This window comes from Patagioenas fasciata, chromosome 2, assembly GCF_037038585.1.
Source record: "Patagioenas fasciata isolate bPatFas1 chromosome 2, bPatFas1.hap1, whole genome shotgun sequence".
NCBI classification, from domain to species: domain Eukaryota; kingdom Metazoa; phylum Chordata; class Aves; order Columbiformes; family Columbidae; genus Patagioenas; species Patagioenas fasciata.
In genome coordinates, this window is record NC_092521.1 from 165989666 (window position 1) to 166008059 (window position 18394).

Consider the following 18394-nt stretch of genomic DNA (forward strand, 5'->3'; position numbering starts at 1 on the left):
ATATTCTAACCATGGCCAAACTGAAACACGGGAGACTCCATCGGAACACAAGGAAACACTTTTGTACTGTGAGGGTGACCAAGCACTGGAGCAGGTTGCCCAGAGAGGTTGTGGAGTCTCCATCCTTGGAGGTGTCTGGACATACTCCTGAGCAACCAGCTCTAGGTGGCTCTGCTTGACCAGAAGGGGTGGATCAGATGACCTCCAGAGGTCCCTTCCAACCATTCTGTGATTCTGTGAAAGCAGGAAGCCAAGTTCTCTTAAGACATGTTATGAGGTTGTTATCATAGATGAGAGTTAGTCGTGACTTTTTTAAATGAAACTTCTTATTTTTAGTTTAAATGGAAAACATCATCTCATCAAAATGGATGTGGCTTTTAGGAGTAGTAGACTAGGAGTAGACCCAAGGGAATGGCAGGAAGATGTGCCAGGTTGGACATTGGGAAAAGGTTCTTCACCCAGAGGTGCTGGACACTGGAACAGGCTCCCCAGGGAGGTGTCACGGCCCCAAGCCTGACAGTGTTCAAGAAGAGACTGGACAACGTCCTCAGACCCACGATGTGACCTGTGGGGTTGTCCTGTGCAGGGACAAGAGATAGACTCCATGATCCTTGTGGGTCCCTTCCAACTCAGGACATTCTATGGTTCTAGACACACTGCTTTGACAGTTGTAATGTTTCTGATCAAAATGAAATGCAAACCCCACAAAAGACAGATTATTTCTTAAGTGGGATAAGGAAAAAGCTGTTAACCGATACCACCTTACCAAGGGGACTCTGTTCATACCAGGGGCTTGAGCTTCCTTTGTCCACAACGGAGAGGAGAGCCTGGAGCACAAACCTGCTGGCAATGGGATGCTTACCAGCTCTCACTGTGAATCTCCTCCACTGTGCACTGCTAATTATGTGTTACTGAGTTGTAAGCCTCTGGTTTTCTCATTAGTTTTCCAGGAATACAGTTTGAAAAGATTTAGCTTCAGTCTAATAGGAAATAGGAAGGTTTTGGGGACCTTGTCAACTCTCAAAATCCCCAAGTTCTACCTGTTCCTGTACTGCCACTTATGTTTTGTGACTTCAGTGTACTTCCTTAGTGCAGCATTCTGGGGAGAATTTGTGTTACATGGAGTAGTGAGAAATACAAGTTAATGGGAAACGGTTCTGGAAAACAGCTGGTGCATTGAATATTTTTTCTTTCTATTGACAGAAGATCAGACTTTATTACCAAAGTCCTACTATAAATGGAGAAACTGAGACCCAGGGACATCACAATAACTGGCTGCAGTTTCACTAGAGATCTGTGGCAGAGCTGAGATTTGACCTTGTAACGCAAAAATCTCAGTTTAATACTTCAGTTGAAAGTTTGCTGCCTGTAAACCTCAGAGTAAGAACTAAAAGCTTGTGAGGCACTTTTCCAAATTGTATGTTTGTTTTCACTATGGAAAGTAATCTGATAAGTAATAGTAATTAGAAATGTTTGCTCTGAGGGGGGATATCATCTATCACTTGAGCAAAAATTGTGTATTTTCTGTATTTTCTACCCGTGTATTTTTGCACCTCCCAGCCATCTAGCACAGAACATGGGAGTTATTAGAAAGGTTCATTGTATCGCACTACGTGTGTAAATTTGCACATCAGAATGTCACATAAGCAGCAAAGGGTGGTAGAAAAACTTACCTTGGAAGTGAGTTTCCCTAAAATCTGGGACATTTGTATTATTATTTTTTAATGCCAGTGATGCTGTACCATTGTGCTTCCCCCTACCTTAGTTTCCACATCTGCTAAAGCATTAAGCCAACTTCTGGAAGTACTCTTGAGAGCAACGAGAAGAATTACAAAAAGAATCAAAGGATTGTGAGGAAGTGCACTTACAGTGAAGAAATAGGAGGAAATTAAGCTTAAACAAGCAGCCCTTAGTTCACTGGGAATAAGAAGCAAAGAATCAAAACCACCGTGAAAGCTAAAGGCATTCCCAAACAGAGAGGAGGAGTTTTGAGCAGGAAATAGGAAGCAGAAAAGTTCAGATAATGGGATCCATTGTAATGAAGAAGAAATAACAGAAATTACATAACACCTCAAAAAAAAAAAATAGTACTGAACAGTCATGTCCTTGATTTGTTTGCACAAGATCTCTTATGATCCTGATATGAACTCTGGCAAAAAGAAATGCAAACAATGACCACGCAGAAGAAACCTGGGAACAGGAACCCAAAAGACGATGCTAAAGTTCTTGTTTTGAAGCAGCTGATAAAATGAACAAAGGCACCAGAGCCTGCATGGAGTTTAGTTCTGTTGTAAAGAGGAATTACAGGGGCAAGTTTTAGTGTCAAAATCCACCTGTCACAGGGATTCTAGAAGTGAATTAAGCCAGGGGATGGACTGCTGCTGATTTCAGTGCACGACAGGACTAAGGTTCGGAAGATGTTCAGATGACTCAGTTGTCAGAAATTCCTGGAGGTGATGCTTGAATATTTTCATGACTCATAGCTACATAACAGATTTGCTCCTGTTTGCAGAAGTTTTATTATTCCTGTGTGCAAAGGACCCCATTGTTGGAAATGTTTGCAAATCTCTTGAGTTTCACTGATGTAATTCTTCATTTAAGAAGCAAGTTTTGACTGTTGTTTGTTCTTTCTAGTTTGTTGTACCAGCTTTCCAGTCGGTGATGGCAGGCAGTTTTATGTGATAAATGACACAAAAGGAATGCCACAACTGTGCGGTTCGTGTGAGACGGACAGGGTGGGGACCAGTGGTCAGAGTGGGTGAGAGGAGGATTTGCAATGTAGTGTTGGATGTATTTATTCTTTGTTATTTTTGCCTAACAAACATCTGTCTTGGCCTTTCAGACTATGAACCTTTTAGGGTAATGTGTATCCCAGTCAGATTGCTGGTATCTCCTTCTGTTGCTTGATTAATGTCTATGCACCCCTTAGCCAAACAGGACCCCTCCTAGTAACTAGAATCCCTGTTACAATCACACTGAACTTGCAGTCACTTTAGAAAAGAAAGGAGAAGATTAAATTTGGTATCTTGGCCTCCTGACAACAAATAATGTCCTTACCTCTGCTCAGAGAAGGTTGATTCAACAGAAAAGTGAGAACAAACCAACTGGCTACCACTCAAATCATTGTAAGGACAATGTGCATTTCATAGGCCGACTTTGAACAATAAATGATTTCTGATATTCATCCAAACCAGAGATGTCCAAACAGCTAATTACCTTCTGTTATGGAAAGTGGGTTTGAGGTCCACCTGGGACAGGAGGCGGAGATATTTTGCAAAGCAAGAAGTGCTTTTCTTGGTGTACACTGGACAATCTCGAATGGAGAGTACCAAAGAGGCACGTGAACTTCAGAGTTTTGTCAGTTTTGGCTGAAGGAGAGAGAAGTCCTTATGTAAACTAAGGTTCTTTTCAGGCTGTTGGAGGCCCTAGGCACTCAGCTTGCTTATGAGTCCAGGAAATCTTCCTGCCTTTGAGTATACATGTTAAAACAGGCAATACATGTTGTCAATATCTGGTTTTTCTCCTTTCGCAGCCAAATTTCGAAGAGTTTGTTTCTCAAATGAGAGTGCAGCAAATTTCCCAGGAATCACATTTGATCAGGGCTCTGCTTGCAGACGAGGTTGGGGTTTTGAGAACCGCATTCTTTTCCCAGACCTCCGACCTTACCTGCCTAACGTGAAATGAGCGCTTTATCTATTCCTGGCTTGGCTCCTCACAGCTGAAGTGAAAGACATAAATACTTCACTTCTTTGTTTAGATGAAAGTTTTTCCAGGAACAAAGGTAAAGTGACAATAACACTCTCAAACAATATTGGTGCTGTGCCAACAACCAAAGGTCTGGGTACAACTGGCGTTATGATACCATTAGAAGAGATGTTTTGTGGGCAACTCAATAAGGTCTGAACTTTGCGACCCAATGAGTCCCTCCCTTTTATGTGTTCTGTGTAATATAAACACTTCGTAACAGAGAAGAAGTATGAGGATTTTACTCTAAGTGTTACAAGAAATGTGCTCTGGCATTTTAATCAACAAAAGGCAGACATTTGTTTAACGAAAAGCTGAACGTTTCTTTTTGAAGTACCCTTTTCTCTTCCAGGGAACGTGACCAGGAATTGTACAAGCCAGGGCTGGACGGATGTGTACCCTGCGCCATACGCTATAGCTTGTGGATATGATTCCAACAGCACCCCGGGGGAAGAGGTTTGTAAACCTGGATGGGCAGACATCAAGAATTACCAGGGATCAATATCAGAACCACATGATTTTTTTTCCATTCCCACTCTGATTCCTCAAGAAGGAAGAAACTTCTTGGTGATCCCTAGAAGCAGAGATTAAGTGTCTAGTCAAAGAGATGATCCCCCCTATGATTTGCAGGGGGGTGGCAGGAAATCAGTGCCCGAGAAGATCAGATCAGTGTCTGTGTTATGCCCACACACAACCTCAGGTGCTTGATTTTCCATGGTGAACTTTGAAACAAGCCCTCCACTTTTAAATTTAGCCTTAAGTAGATATGGTGATTCTAGCGTTTCTAGGCCAACATAAGCATCAAATGATCAAAAAGGGATAAAAGGGCATAACTCACTTGCCATCAGCACTTCTCTGCTTATCACAGTCAGCTAAAAATCAAGAAAACTGCAGGGAACGCACAAATTTTCATGCAATGTAACCAAATTTTGTGAAGTAATCCACAAGCTCTCTGGGATACTGCCTGTAGATACTGACCTAACTATAATTAGCTTTATAGAGTATTGTCATTACACAGGAAGAAGTTTTTTATTGGTTTGCCACATGCTGAGGCATGAAGGGTAAAGTCCAAAGAGGATAACAAAAGTTGTTGGAAGTGAGATTCACCTTACTTAACCAAAAGTTCAACATCTCATCTAAACCAGTCACCTATAGCTGTCCCATGCTCAACAAGAAAAATCTTGTGCTAGAAAATAATATTTCACCCCAACTGTATGTTTCTATTAAACCTATGCCCATGCTTTTTTCTGCTGTATGACATATGTCAGTGTTTGTCAAGGCTGGTCATAGGAATCGTAATAATTAATAAGTATATGTGGTGGGAGGTCCTTGTGTATGGTCACACACTACCAAGGCACTCAAAGAGTTAACGGAGAATCTGAACAGAATTGAGACAGCCTTAGGAGGGAAAGAACACAGAAAATAATAAAGGGAAAGTTGCACAAATAATTTCAGGGGTCTAGTGAAGAGATCTTGAGTCTGCCCTCGAGATCAGCCACCGATTCACATCCTCGAGCCTCCCATTCCTCAGGTCCAGTTGTATGGCACCAGTTGCACATTGTAAAAGCCTTTGTTACTGGTCTGCATTGAGAAGGCCCTCCATTGAGAGCCCCGTTTGTGTTCCAGCTGCAAAGGGGATTTGGGAATTCCTGGGACATGCTTTGGCGGCCCAATGGATTGCAGCATTGCCAGAGTGCTGCGTTACCAAGAAAACACGTATTGTGCTCTTTTAATTCTTTCTTGATTATTTTCTCTTGATTTCCGCAGTTTCGTCATGCTGTTTAAGTCTAATTTGTGTGAAAGGTGGCTGAGGGGGGTGAACATGCAGTACTAGCCCATAAAGAAGAATAGATTTTTGTTGTTGATAAATTGGCTGTCAGTTTGGGGAGGAAGAAGTAAAGGGAACAGAAAAAAAAGAAGAACAGCAGGTTGTATGGGACATGGGGTTGAGAACAGGCTGATAACCTTCCATGCTTAAAACACCTCATGCACTTTTAACGCCTACTGGTCTCAAGTCAGAAACAAGAAAAGCATGAAAAATAAATGAGGGCTGTGTGTAAGATTTTAGTTCTGAATTCTCTCAGTCCCTAAGAAGCAGGAAATGTAGGCACCAAGGCAGTGCGCTTATGATCTTTGCAGTGATAATGATTCTCCAACTTGACCATTAAAAAACACATGATGGAAAAAGGGGGGGATTGTTTTGCTGTCCCATTGTCAGATGTCTCGCACAGCTTCTCCCTTGTGTGCCTCTGTCTGGTCAGATAGGGGCCACCCTAAGTGTCCCCATAGGCTCTGTCTGAAGATGGTGAAGTAGACATCTCCACTGGTCAGTTCACCCCACATTTCTCTCCCAAGGGACCTCCTTGCATTTACTCCGAAGGGAGCCCAGATGAGCTTAGGCTAGGTGATGTGATCCCAAAGCATGACTGGGTGCAAGGCTACTGAAAGACTTGAATCAGTATTTCTGTTGTTTTTCTCTTACATATCTAAATGTTTCACGTAATGATCTCAGTTACCAAGGGACAAATCTAGAAGTTGCTGAACAGAAACCAAGGAAGCTAATTCTCAGTTAATCTTAGCTTAGCATCTACCTTAACTAATTGTTCTTATCACGTTCCTGTGAAACTAAACAGAGACCTTTACAAGAGAGAGGTTGAGGAAATTGTCTCATTTCATTTTGTAAATCAGTCTAGGTCCAGAGTTAGAACCCAGGCATCCTGGCATGCATTGCCTTCATTTCTCTAAATTCCTGTTTTTTCTAATGAGAATATTTTAGTAATCTGAGTGCTGAGTGAAATTCCAATTCCATTTATTATCTTAGGTGAAATTCTCTGCTTTTAGATGTGTAAAATAGGAAGTGATTGTCATTAGCAAGTGCAAATGAAGAGTAAGAAGTCATTTTGTGCTGTTTCCAAAACAGAAATGACCCCACATAATATAATGCTCAGCTCAATGCAGAGCGATCTCGCTGTACACAGCAAGGGTTGGTCATTGTAAAACATAAGGGCAGGAAATTGCTTGTTGAATAACATAACTTGCTCCTCTGAATAACTTTAGAAGCAAAAGGCCCTACCTTGTCATGCTTTACAGTTTCCATCAACCATCCCCCTACTAACATCTCCTATGATATCTCCTAATTGCCTTTCCCTTGTTTCTTTGCTCTCCTCAATATAGCATGGGACAACCTTTTCCTCCAACTCACTCCCCTACAACAATCTCCCTCCTTCTTCTGGTCAGGTCTTTCCTGGAACGTTTCTGCTCTGGTGCTACCAGGAAAGAAACCAGATAATAAAAGAAGGACAACATCAACACTAAGGAATTTGACTGATTTTGTTGGAAAAGTCTCAGCTGCTTTGGGGACAGAGGCCTGAGCCCAAACTCAATCAAGACTGGAAACAAGACTATAGTTAACTTTGGGTGGGATCTGCAGGATGGTAGGATGGAAAGGTGGAACCTCCACTGTTCATTACTGCAGTGCAAATCCCTCCAGGCAGTGTAGATGAGCCAGGCTTTGGTATGACCACATTATGCTGGGTGACTCCATCATCATAGCAGCCTCCTGGCATCATATGAGTGAGACCAAGGAAACCAATTGCTGTGAATTATGTATTCAGAACTACTGACCCAAAGATCTTGATGATGTGGATTCATTCAGTGTGGCGGTAAAGACACCCTGCTTTTAGCCATCTCTGAGATGTGAGATCTAAGGAGAAATATAGATATGACCAGCATAAACTTTGCACTCTCTGAAAGGTCTATTTTAACACTCTCCAAGCCGGCTTGTGCAAATACTAGAGGATTACTCTCCATCTTGGCCTCACTGGTTCTGTAAAGTACCTAGTACTTGTTAAGGCCTATGAAAATACCATACAAAAATGTCAACTCTCGCCATTGTTAGAAAGTGTTTTCTATCTAAACTGCTCTTTGGAGTTTTGGTTTGTTCTTTATTCTGGTTTGGTTTGTATTTAATAGAAAATGATGGCAAGGAGGGCAGAGGTGGGTCAATCAAGAGTTGGAAAAATAAGATTTTCCACAAACTGAGTTAGGTTCTCATAAAATCTTGGATTTTTCATTGATAAAACAAATGTCCAAATACCAACTGATGTTTTGTCCTTTTTCTGAGCTGATAATCAAAATATATTGATTTAGAGTATTGCTGGAGAGCCTTAGGAGAACTGGAGTTTTGTCGCTTTACTTCCTAATTTTATTTAGACTGAGATTACTTGTTGGATTTAAGTCCTGTGGTGCTCCATGCTCAGAGATTTCCTCTGTGTACTATCACAGAAAAGCCATAAACGAATTTCCAATTTAACATACATTTCTGAATTAACATATCTGTGATTTCAGTGAGAACGTTTTAAGTTTGTACTTGCTGAAACACAATATCTGGCTCACACAAAAACAATCCCATTTCCAGACCAGTTCTACTGTTGAACTTCTTTAATAAGATCAAGCTCATCCTACTCACCACCTCAGAGCGGATGTGTCAGTGCCCTGTTTTACTCAACATTAGTCACTCTTGTTCCACAAGGTTATAATTGTGTGGCTGTCCCTGCAAGTGTCAAATCAGAGTCCTCCCTGCATGAACTTTTCCCTTGTGTAACCTACAACCTGGTTTTGGAGAGATCCAAGCTCTACTGAAACCAGACACGGTCTTCTTATTCACACTGGTGGTACTTGAGTCCTGTGTTCTACTGGATGTGATTTAAAACGGTGATGGAATTGGAGATTTTTTAATAGAATGGAATAGGATTATTTCCTTATCTCACAAAGAAAGTTGGTAAAAGCTAAGTGATGGTGTATTAATGTCATCACAGTTACAGCTTCCTTACAAGGGGCGAAGGAAGGGCAGGGTGCTGATCTCTTCTCTCTGCTGACTGATGACAGAACCCAATGGTCAGGTTGGACATGAGGAAAAGGTTCTTCACCCAGAGGGTACTGGACACTGGAACAGGCTCCCCAGGGAGGTGTCACGGCCCCAAGCCTGACAGTGTTCAAGAAGAGACTGGACAACGTCCTCAGACACATGGTGTGAACTGTGGGGTTGTCCTGTGCAGGGACAGGAGTTGGACTCAATGATCCTTGTGGGTCCCTTCCAACCCAGGACATTCACTGAATCACACAGAATTACAGAATGTCAGGGATTGGAAGAGACCTCAAAAGATCATCCAGTCCAATCCCCGGCCGGAGGAGGAACACCCAGATGAGGTTACACAGGAAGGTGTGGGTTTTGAATGTCTCCAGAATAGGAGACTCCACAACCCCCCTGTGCAGCCTGTTCCAGTGTTCTGTTACCCTTACTGAGAAGAAGTTTCTTCTCAAATTTAAGTGGAACCTCCTGTGTTCCAGTTTGAACCCATTACCCCTTGTCCTGTCATTGATTGTCACCGAGAAGAGCCTGGCTCCATCCTTTATATATCTGTGGACATTAATGAGGTCACCCCTCAGTCTCCTCTTCTCCAGCTCCAGAGCCCCATCTCCCTCAGCCTTTCCTCACACGGGAGATGCTCCACTCCCTTCAGCATCTTGGTGGCTGCGCTGGACTCTCTCCAGCAGTTCCCTGTCCTTCTGGAACTGAGGGGCCACAACTGGACACAATATTCCAGGTGTGGTCTCCCCAGGGCAGAGCAGAGGGGCAGGAGAACCTCTCTGGCCTACTGACCACCCCCTTCTAACCCACCCCAGGTACCATTGGCCTTCCTGGCCACAAGGGCCCAGTGCTGGCTCATGGTCACCCTGCTGTCCACCAGGACCCTCAGGTCCCTTTCTCCTATGCTGCTCTCTAATAGGTCATTTCCCAATTTATTCTGGAACCTGGGGTTGTTCCTACCCAGATGCAATACTCTACACTTGCCCTTGTTATATTTCATTAAATTTTTCCCCGCCCAGCTCTCCAGCCTGTCCAGGTCTCGCTGGATGATTTTATGATTCTATGGTTCTATTTAGGAATGCATGTTGGCAGCTCTTTGAAAGACCTCTTTTGTTTCTTTCCTTCACATTAGCAAACAGCGTTCTATGGCACAGTCAAGACCGGCTACACCATCGGACATACCTTATCGCTCATCGCTCTCACAGCTGCCATGATCATTTTATGTCTCTTCAGGTAAGACCGTGAGCAAAGAAGGCATAGGTAAGGGGATGACTCAAGGGACACAATGGCTGTTTGGTATAGGTTATGAGTGTTACAAATGCATGCAAAAGACTTCTGTAAAGTCTCAGTTGGACAAGGGAGGAAAGTTCTTCTGTCTTTCAGGCCCACTGTTTTCTGATATGTGGTTTGTGGTCTTTGTATGGGAGTTATAACCCAAATCCAACTGTTTAGGTGGGATTCATCTCGCTAAGTGTAGGTTGTTACTTGATGGATCTCTGCATTAGAGACTATTAATCCAATAACCTTGATATAGTCCACAGGAACCTAGTCAGTATGGTGTATATGGATACTATGGAATGATGCATTTCTACTAAAATAGGTATTCAAAATGGGACAAGTGAATCACATCCCAAAACTGTCTCTCAAAGTCTATTTCAGAAATGCTTCCTGCTAGAGCTGTATGGCAAGACATAGACACCCAGAGCCCTCTCAGTTATGCTGGAGCCTCTGAGATGCAGACAGGGGTAGCAGATATGATTCAGGACCTTCAGGAGACCCAGACCCTTAAGGGCAGATACTCTAAAGCATATCAAATTGCATTAGATGCCTAGATTGCAGCAGATGAACTAATCCTCAGTGTCCATTGTTTATAATAGATTCAGGCGTCTAAATGTGGGTGCCTCCAACTAAGAAGTCTGCATATAAGGTGATCTCCTATTATAATGTTGTTCATGTATGGAGAGAACAGGAAAAGACAGCCTCTGTGAGATGGAAAAACCTTCTGGATGTGTTTCCATCTCATGCCGCTCTCCAGTGGCTGCCCTGAAATGCATTATATGGTTGTCCAATTTATGACAGTCTGGTCCAGACATCACCTGAAAGGAAATCTATAGGTAACAGTCTATATTCCAGGGTAACTCTCACACTTATACCAAGACTGGCCTCACCTTTGAGATCTTTGCACTTCTCAACATATGTGCTGTCTCCACTCCTCTCACAAAGGAAGAGTGAATCAGACACATGTGCAAATTATTTCATCATCCCAACCAGGTACAAGGTGCCAGCCAAACTGGTGCAGTTGTCAGGGTTCATGCTCTTCATTTGTGGGAAACAGCATAATTTGACTTGCCTTTGCCTGCAAGTACAGAGGACTCAGCTCGGTCACATTATCTTGCCATTGTCAGAGATTAAGAGCATAAACTCTGCCAATGCACAGTGACTCATTAAGAGGTGGTAATTTGATCGTGTTGCTGAGCGAGGTCTGTTGTGGTTCTGACGACTGTACCAAGTACCCATTTGCAGAGTATTAGGCCTTTCACTTAAGCTGATGTGAAGTCTCACTTGAGAAAAAGACCTACTTGATCAGAATTCCCCTTCAAAATATTAGTGGGCAAGGGAGAGAAAAACCCTTGTGTTGTTCTCAATATCATTAATAATTAGTCCTTTTTAAGTGAAAATGTAGTTCATATTGCTCCAGAAAGCCTGTAATATGTGTTAATTTTGACAGCAGCTGATGAGAATTTATTTCTCTTCCTGAAGAGGCATTTCACTTTGGAAAGAATTATTGCGGTAAAAACATTCCATAGAAGAGAGACCTTTTTGATGAGCACAGTTTGCTCAGTCGAAACCATTTATTTTCCATTGGAGAGCAGTGTGATGGCCCTACTTTCTGTCATTCTGTATTTTGACCTTTTTTCCTGAGAACTGGAAAAGCAGCAACACTGCTCCAAATATATGGATTGCCACATGTTTTGTGGATTTTAAAAGCCCTAAGTGGATTTGCAGTGATTTACATCAGAACATCGTCTGTCTCTGGGTTTCTAATGTTTAATTCCAGGTCTATGTCTTGGCAGAAGAAACATGTAAATAGAAAAATAATGCTTTTGAGAAGCCTTGCTATTCAAAAACGTTGTTTCATCTCTTCCCAACAGAAAACTACACTGTACTCGAAATTATATTCACATGCACCTCTTCATGTCCTTCATAATGAGAGCTATCGCAGTCTTCATAAAAGATGTCATCCTATTCGAAAGCGAAGAATCTGAACACTGCTTTGTGAGTTCAGTAAGTACCTGTGCATATTGAAGTTTCCACCTCACTCTGTTAAACAATACACCAAAAATTACCTTGCAAATGCATGTGAGACAGTACTTTGGGAAAATTTCAATTTTATTTTTTTTCTTGTCAGAAAGAAACATAAACATGATTGCTGCAGATTAATTGGTGTGGAAAAGGCATAAAATGGATTAGCGGGGTTAATAGGCATCTGGTCCCTTCTGAGGCCAAACCCACAGCTGGGACTCTACAAAAATTTGGGGCTTCTGTCAATCGCATGTCCATTTCCCAGTAGGATGTTAATTTCTTGGATATCCTGGTCAAAGGAGACTTGCAGTCTTGAGTTTAGGGATTCAATAAAACCTTTCCCCTCAGTTGGCGTGGGAGTACGATCCAGATTCACATGACTAACTTTAGGTATCTACGGGGTAAGTACCTATACATGAGCTACATGTGTAAAGTGCAACCACAATTAGTCAAGCTCTAATTAATATACTCACTGAAGTCTGGAGAGCTGTTTACCTGCACTTGGATGGCTCTCTGGGCTCCACTGATTGTCCAGTTCTCAGCAGGAGTTTAGGCAGGAAATCTACGTGTAGACATCACTGTTTTCCATCTGGATCAGTATCCCATGCTAGCTGTCTGCAACTGGGAGATTTCCCCACTGGTATGATAAATGAGGGGAATAAAGGAGTTGGGATATTTTTTTTTTCACTTTCAAACCCAGCATTATCAGCTGGAGCAAACATTAAGGAGGAAGAAGAGCTGTTTACCTAAAGCCATATTGACGTAAGAGGACACTAGTTATGAATAAATTTAGGCAGGAAATTGAAATCAGCAAAATAAAGAGATGTGGAACCCTCCATAATAAATTCAGAACGTCAGATGGGCTGCTCGCTGCTAATAGCAGGGGACTGGGCACAGCAGTCCAGCAGATCCCTTCTGGACCTGTTCTTTTATGTCATACAGAACTAGAAAAATATTATCCTTTTTCTTCCATCCACACAATTTTTTCTTTGCCTTGTGGCTGTTCTGTATCCTCACCCCAAGTCCTGTCCCTGCTGGTATAATGACCTTTCTGCTCGAGCACCTCTCAGCTGATACCAAAGAGTATCCCAGTCCCAGCTTTTCCCCAATAACTTGTTCCTATTGCAGTGACTGTTTCTTTTTCCCCTCTGTGGTTCATTGGGATCTGTATCATTTAACAACGGGGTTTTATTGTGAAGGTCCATGAGTGGTTGGAATGACACGTAAATTGGAATAAACAATTGCTTGGTGTCCGCTGCCACAAATAACTAATGCTAATTGGCAGAAGAGCCAAGAACCCAATGAGCTGTGGAAGCTGAACTGATCTCTCACCCCTGCGGGAGTTTGCCATGTGAGAAGTGTTTGCTCCAACTGTCCATCCAGAAGTGCTTCCATGTATGAATACGGGATTTTGTCCTGCAGAATCCAGAGTTCCTGGAAACCCGTGTGCTTTCAAGCAGACCAGTGGTACCACCGTTGTGCGCGTTTCTTCCCATCAAGAGGCTTTTCATGTTAAATGCCAGCTCAGACAGAAAGGCTGGATGATATACAAGGGTTATAAAAATATGTGGAACAAGTCTGTCTCCACTGCACTAGGCTGAGCATAACCCTTGTGAAATCTATGCCTGCCTTGACCCAACATTTTGGACAATGCTTTAGATCATAGGGAAAAAAATACCTACATGAAATGCAATCAAAATGCCTCTCCTGAATATTCATCTAGTTGCAGAAATAATTATAAAATCCATTGTGTTTATGTGGGTTTTGGTTGGGTTAGGTTGGCTTGAGTTAGGTTAAATAATTGGTTTGCTTGTGCTTTGAACGTGTGGGATAACGTTTTGACTTGGGATACCTGGGTACTAGATCATATACCAAAGGTCTAATACACAATTTACTGAAGGTTTTGTGTATAATGGCTAGAAACAGTCTTGAGCTTCTTCACTCTGAGGAGAGATTTGAACAAACAGTTCGATTTACTGAATGCTGTCACCACCATGTTGTTTTAGAAGAGGGCAAAACCAAAGCAATAACGGTGTTTTATTAGAAGAGAAAGTACTCCACTTATTTCCTTTAAGGAATTAAAGATAAAGGCACCGTGCTCCCAGAACAGATTCAGGGCTTAAAAAATCTGAATGAGCAGACTTCTCCCAACATTTCTGCTGAAGAGACCAGAGTCCTGAATTCAGTATTACCTGTTGCAGTAAGGAGACTTAAAATTATGTTTTATACACTAGCCACACAAAAGGTTTTTAAGCTCTCCACCAGCAAATGAGTCAATGCTCCACCAAGTAGGAACTCCAGTACATGTAGGTGTGTATATAATGGAAAAAACTGGTTCATAAGCTTTGCTGCAATAGCGTTTTTACTTAATTTTACCTAGTGTGGGAAACCTCAGCTACAGTGTTAACTCTATGGTATTTTAAACTCAAATGAGTTTGGATTAACACTGAGTTCAACATGAACTCCCTGAAAAATTAAGTTTATTGAGTATGTCTACGGGACATAGAGCCCAGGAATGTAGCAGTAAGCATTTCAGGGTCAATGAAGGCAAAATACACATGGTGCGTATAACTATAGGTTCCTTGAATTCCTTGCTCCTTCTTTCTTGATAAACTCACAATTGGGGGAAAGCAAAGTCTTGCTGCTTGGGTGAAAAATCCAACTTGTTTTCATGGGGTAAAAACCGTGAGCTGACAAACAAGACTCCATTTCATAATTAAATGTAGCAGGCTTAAATTATTGTTGATCCCAGGACCGGCGCAAGGTGGCCCAGACCCTTTGTCCTGCACCAAGAAAACTCAGCAGCAGTAGCTTTATAAATGACCATCACATCTTCTCCTCTCCCCAGGTGCCCAAATCAACTGGGCCTGTTCATAGGCACAATGGGGATCCCTTGGCTTGAATAGAAGCATGTTGAATGACCTTCAGAGAAGTCTGGCTCTCCAAAAGCCCAATGTGGGATTTTCCAGTGGGAAACAAAGCACTGCAAGGACCTTGAACTTTCTAGAGGGGTAGAAACATAGAGGAGTCTGATGGCCACATATATACACAGCATATTGGCCAAGGTACCAACAGGCATTAGTAGACAAAAGTCACATTCTCTCTCTTTGTCATGCCATCAGTCATACAGTATGTCTGTAATTATGTGTAGGTGAATCATCCTGTTGGCTTAAATTGCTTAAAAATAGATCTATACGCAAGTGTGTTTGTCAGTCTGGGCTTTAAGCACTCAGATGTAGAGAATCATCTGAGAGAACGCTTCTCATATGGGAGAAGCAGCAGAAATAGGCTGAATTTCAGCTATAAGTTGGCCAACGTGGGCATCCTTACTTAGAAGTGAAACAGGTATTGATCAGCAGATCCCACAGCAAAATTGACAGGAAGCAACAGAAGGAGAGCTGGATGGGAGCTCTTGCTGGGCTCCCTTCCTTACAGTTGACCACAGGCCAGACCCACAAAGGATGGATGAAGTGATCCATCCCTTCAAGGAGAAAGTATCAGATTCTGGGTTATGCCTCTTCTGCTCCTTGGACTGCTCATATCAGGCAACCCTTGAGGGTCTAGACCATGGAGACCAAGCTCTAACATGATTTTAAACAGTTTTGCTTGGATGTGATACCCTCTTGTCTTCTCCTTTGCTTCTGGAAGTAACCCAGGAGTGAGGGCAGAAAGTTAGACAGCAGAAGAGCTCTGGAGCAGGAACTTTCCTTGCGTAAGTGACCCTGTCATGCCTGACACATCAGTGCCCCAGTCACAGGCTGGCACCTTAAAGAAATTCAGTATTGCCTATAATGAGAGAAAATGTGATAAGTACAGGAAAGGGCATTATTAAAACTCTGATCACCTCCTCCCTTTATTTGCTGCCTTGTGGTTGACTTGCTTTATTACTGAAGATGTGTTCAGAAGTGACAGCGTTCTGCGATTGATGAGCACAAAATAGGGACAGTTACCCCATTTACCAAGCTAATTCTATTTTTACGTCTAAACTCAACTCTGAGTCATCTGATGCAGAGGCTAGACCAGCTAGAGCTAATCACCAGCTTAGAAATGCTCACAAGACTGCCCCCGAAAATCAAATGAGTACTCCTAAGAGACAAAATAGGAAGGCTGAATCCCTCAAAGACTGACAGTTACATAACCCTTGTTAGAATCAGTGGAAGCAAAATGCTTAAATAGCCTCAAGGATCACAGTCATGGGGCTTAAACTTGCTTCTTATGTGAGGAAAAGCAGACATAAGAGCTTCCTACTGAGTTTGACAGATAGCGTTGTATTTGAGGAAGCCTGCGTGGGAAGTGGGCAAGGCATAAAGTACAGTCATGTGGACCACATGTTTTTTGTTGGTGTAAACATGTACAGGTCCACTTATTTTAATAGAGTTCGCAATGTTTCTGCAGGTGCAGGATCTGACCCTGTGTGCTTTGCTGTCTTGCAAGAACATGAAGTAGAGGTTGTCTCATGTAACTTGCACCTTAGCAAAGACAGACTTTTAAATGCTTTGCCATTTTCTGCTGGCTTTCAGATGTTATTAAAGAGGTGAAAGCACAAAGAAAGGCCAAGGTTATCTCCTGGGGCTTTGGGATCCATTTGGATTGAGCTATTGCTAGAGAAATGATAGTCTAACCAGAGAAACCCAAGTTCAGTGGTGGCCCAGCCTTGGCATAAGTGATGGCACAGGTAAGAAAGATGGAGATTAGGCCCAATATCTTCCTCCTAATGCCTTCATCCTTCTACAGGCTTGATGGGAGCAAGGCAAGATGTAGCTTGCTGAAGTAGTGTGTGTGTGCATGTGTATGGGTGTACAGCACAGCTCATCAGTCTAGAAATGCCACTTCTGCTTTATGAAAGCGGTAACAAATCAACAAGCACAGACACGAATCCAGGTTATAATGGCTTAATAAATTGCCCAGTGACAGCTGACATGGAGTAAGTATTCCAGTGTGTGCTCTTGGGCAATTATGGGAGCATGAAAATGTATTGTGACCTAGAGGAAGGCAGGTCAAGATAAATTGAATTAATTTGCTATTGCTAAGGCTTAAGAGCACTCTTGCATAATGTTTCTGGGGCACCATTGATGCAGAGCGGCATGTTAATAGGGACAATGTGTGTTTGAGGCCTCTTATCCCTTTTGCCTGAGATAAATGGTGACCATGAATTCAGTTACATTGATCCACCTGATGTACTTTTTGTAGGGACAACTTACAGATGAATCCACTGGGAGCTGAAGGGTCCATCATCAAGACATAAGTTTATTGATCCCATGAAGACCTTTTCTTTGTTGTAGTTCCTGATAGATGAGAAATTGCTTTAACCGAGGCTTTGACCTTGACAACTTAAGGCCTCACAAACTGAAGGCTATGTGTCTCAACCATAAGCCACTTTGTTTCTATCAATATGGTATTATAATAATTTATTCTGTCAAATTTCTTTGTTCATACATAGTGTCGAGCCCTTGACACCCAAAATTTCCATACAACTTCCAGGAAAATTTGCAGAGACACTCATTAGTAGAGCAATTTATCGTTTAAAATTACTTGCTTGTCAGACTCCATGAGAGGGAAGGAAGGAGTCAAAGGCACCCAATTGATTTAGGAGATTTCTTGTTTGAATAGACCTCAATTCTCTTTCATGGTAGGACATAAATCTTGTGAGGCTTTTTTATTGTTAACCTGTGAATCTAGTCTACAACTGCAATTAAACTGAGGGAAGAAATGAAAGTGATGGCTTTTTTCCAGGCATTCCTGTTTGTTTGGTTTTAATTTGCTTTTTTTTTCTGTTGTTACACAAAATGTTGAGCGTACTAAGGGTAAGTTAACACTTTTTCTTTTCTTTTTTGTTTTTAATTTTTTTTTGAGGATCAGCAAATTGATTTGACCTAAGTGCTCATTTTCAGAGGAATAGAATTGCCCAGTAAGAAGCGTTTTTATTTCTGTCACCAATTGCTGTTGACATCATACCGAATTTCTGCAAATTAGGCTTCCAGCAAGAAGCCCTGTTGAGGTCAGCAGGGGCTTTGCCACAGGCCTCCATAGGCTCAAACCATTACCCTGTGTAGCCAGATTGTCTCTGCAGAAGACAGGGCACAGTAGCAGAAGGCTGAGATAATAAATTGATATTCGCATTTTCAGTTTGCCAAGTCAACTTCTGGGATTGTCTTTACTGCAGTTTCTCTTGCGGGACTATGGCATGTTTTTCCACTCTTCTGTCAAAGCCAACTAAGTAGTGAAAAGATAATCTGTAAAAGCCAATAGCCTTGAGCGTGGGAATGAGGCAAGAAATAGCCTGGAACTATAAAGAGACAATATTGTATTTTAGCAACCTCCTCAGGAAAGGTCCAAGCTAGGATCAATGGTCACTACTCTGTGAAGGTGACCATGGCTCTACACTCTAGTTGGAACAAAAATCCCCACTTTGGTGGGCAAGAGACATTTTCTTTTTGTTTGCAGTAAACAATATTGGCTTGAGAAACATCTTCCTAA

At 42.2% G+C, this 18394-nt stretch overlaps 1 protein-coding gene across 1 annotated transcript in view; it reads left to right on the forward strand.

Annotated features, from left to right (window-relative positions):
* Window positions 1-18394, forward strand: part of LOC136097813 (vasoactive intestinal polypeptide receptor) — a 123380-nt gene that overhangs the window by 72549 nt on the left and 32437 nt on the right. The window contains exons 4-6 of the mRNA XM_065830589.2: window positions 4097-4200; window positions 9747-9847; window positions 11767-11899. Of these exons, the coding sequence (XP_065686661.1) occupies window positions 4097-4200; window positions 9747-9847; window positions 11767-11899 (338 nt within the window). The remainder of the gene's footprint in view (window positions 1-4096; window positions 4201-9746; window positions 9848-11766; window positions 11900-18394) is intronic.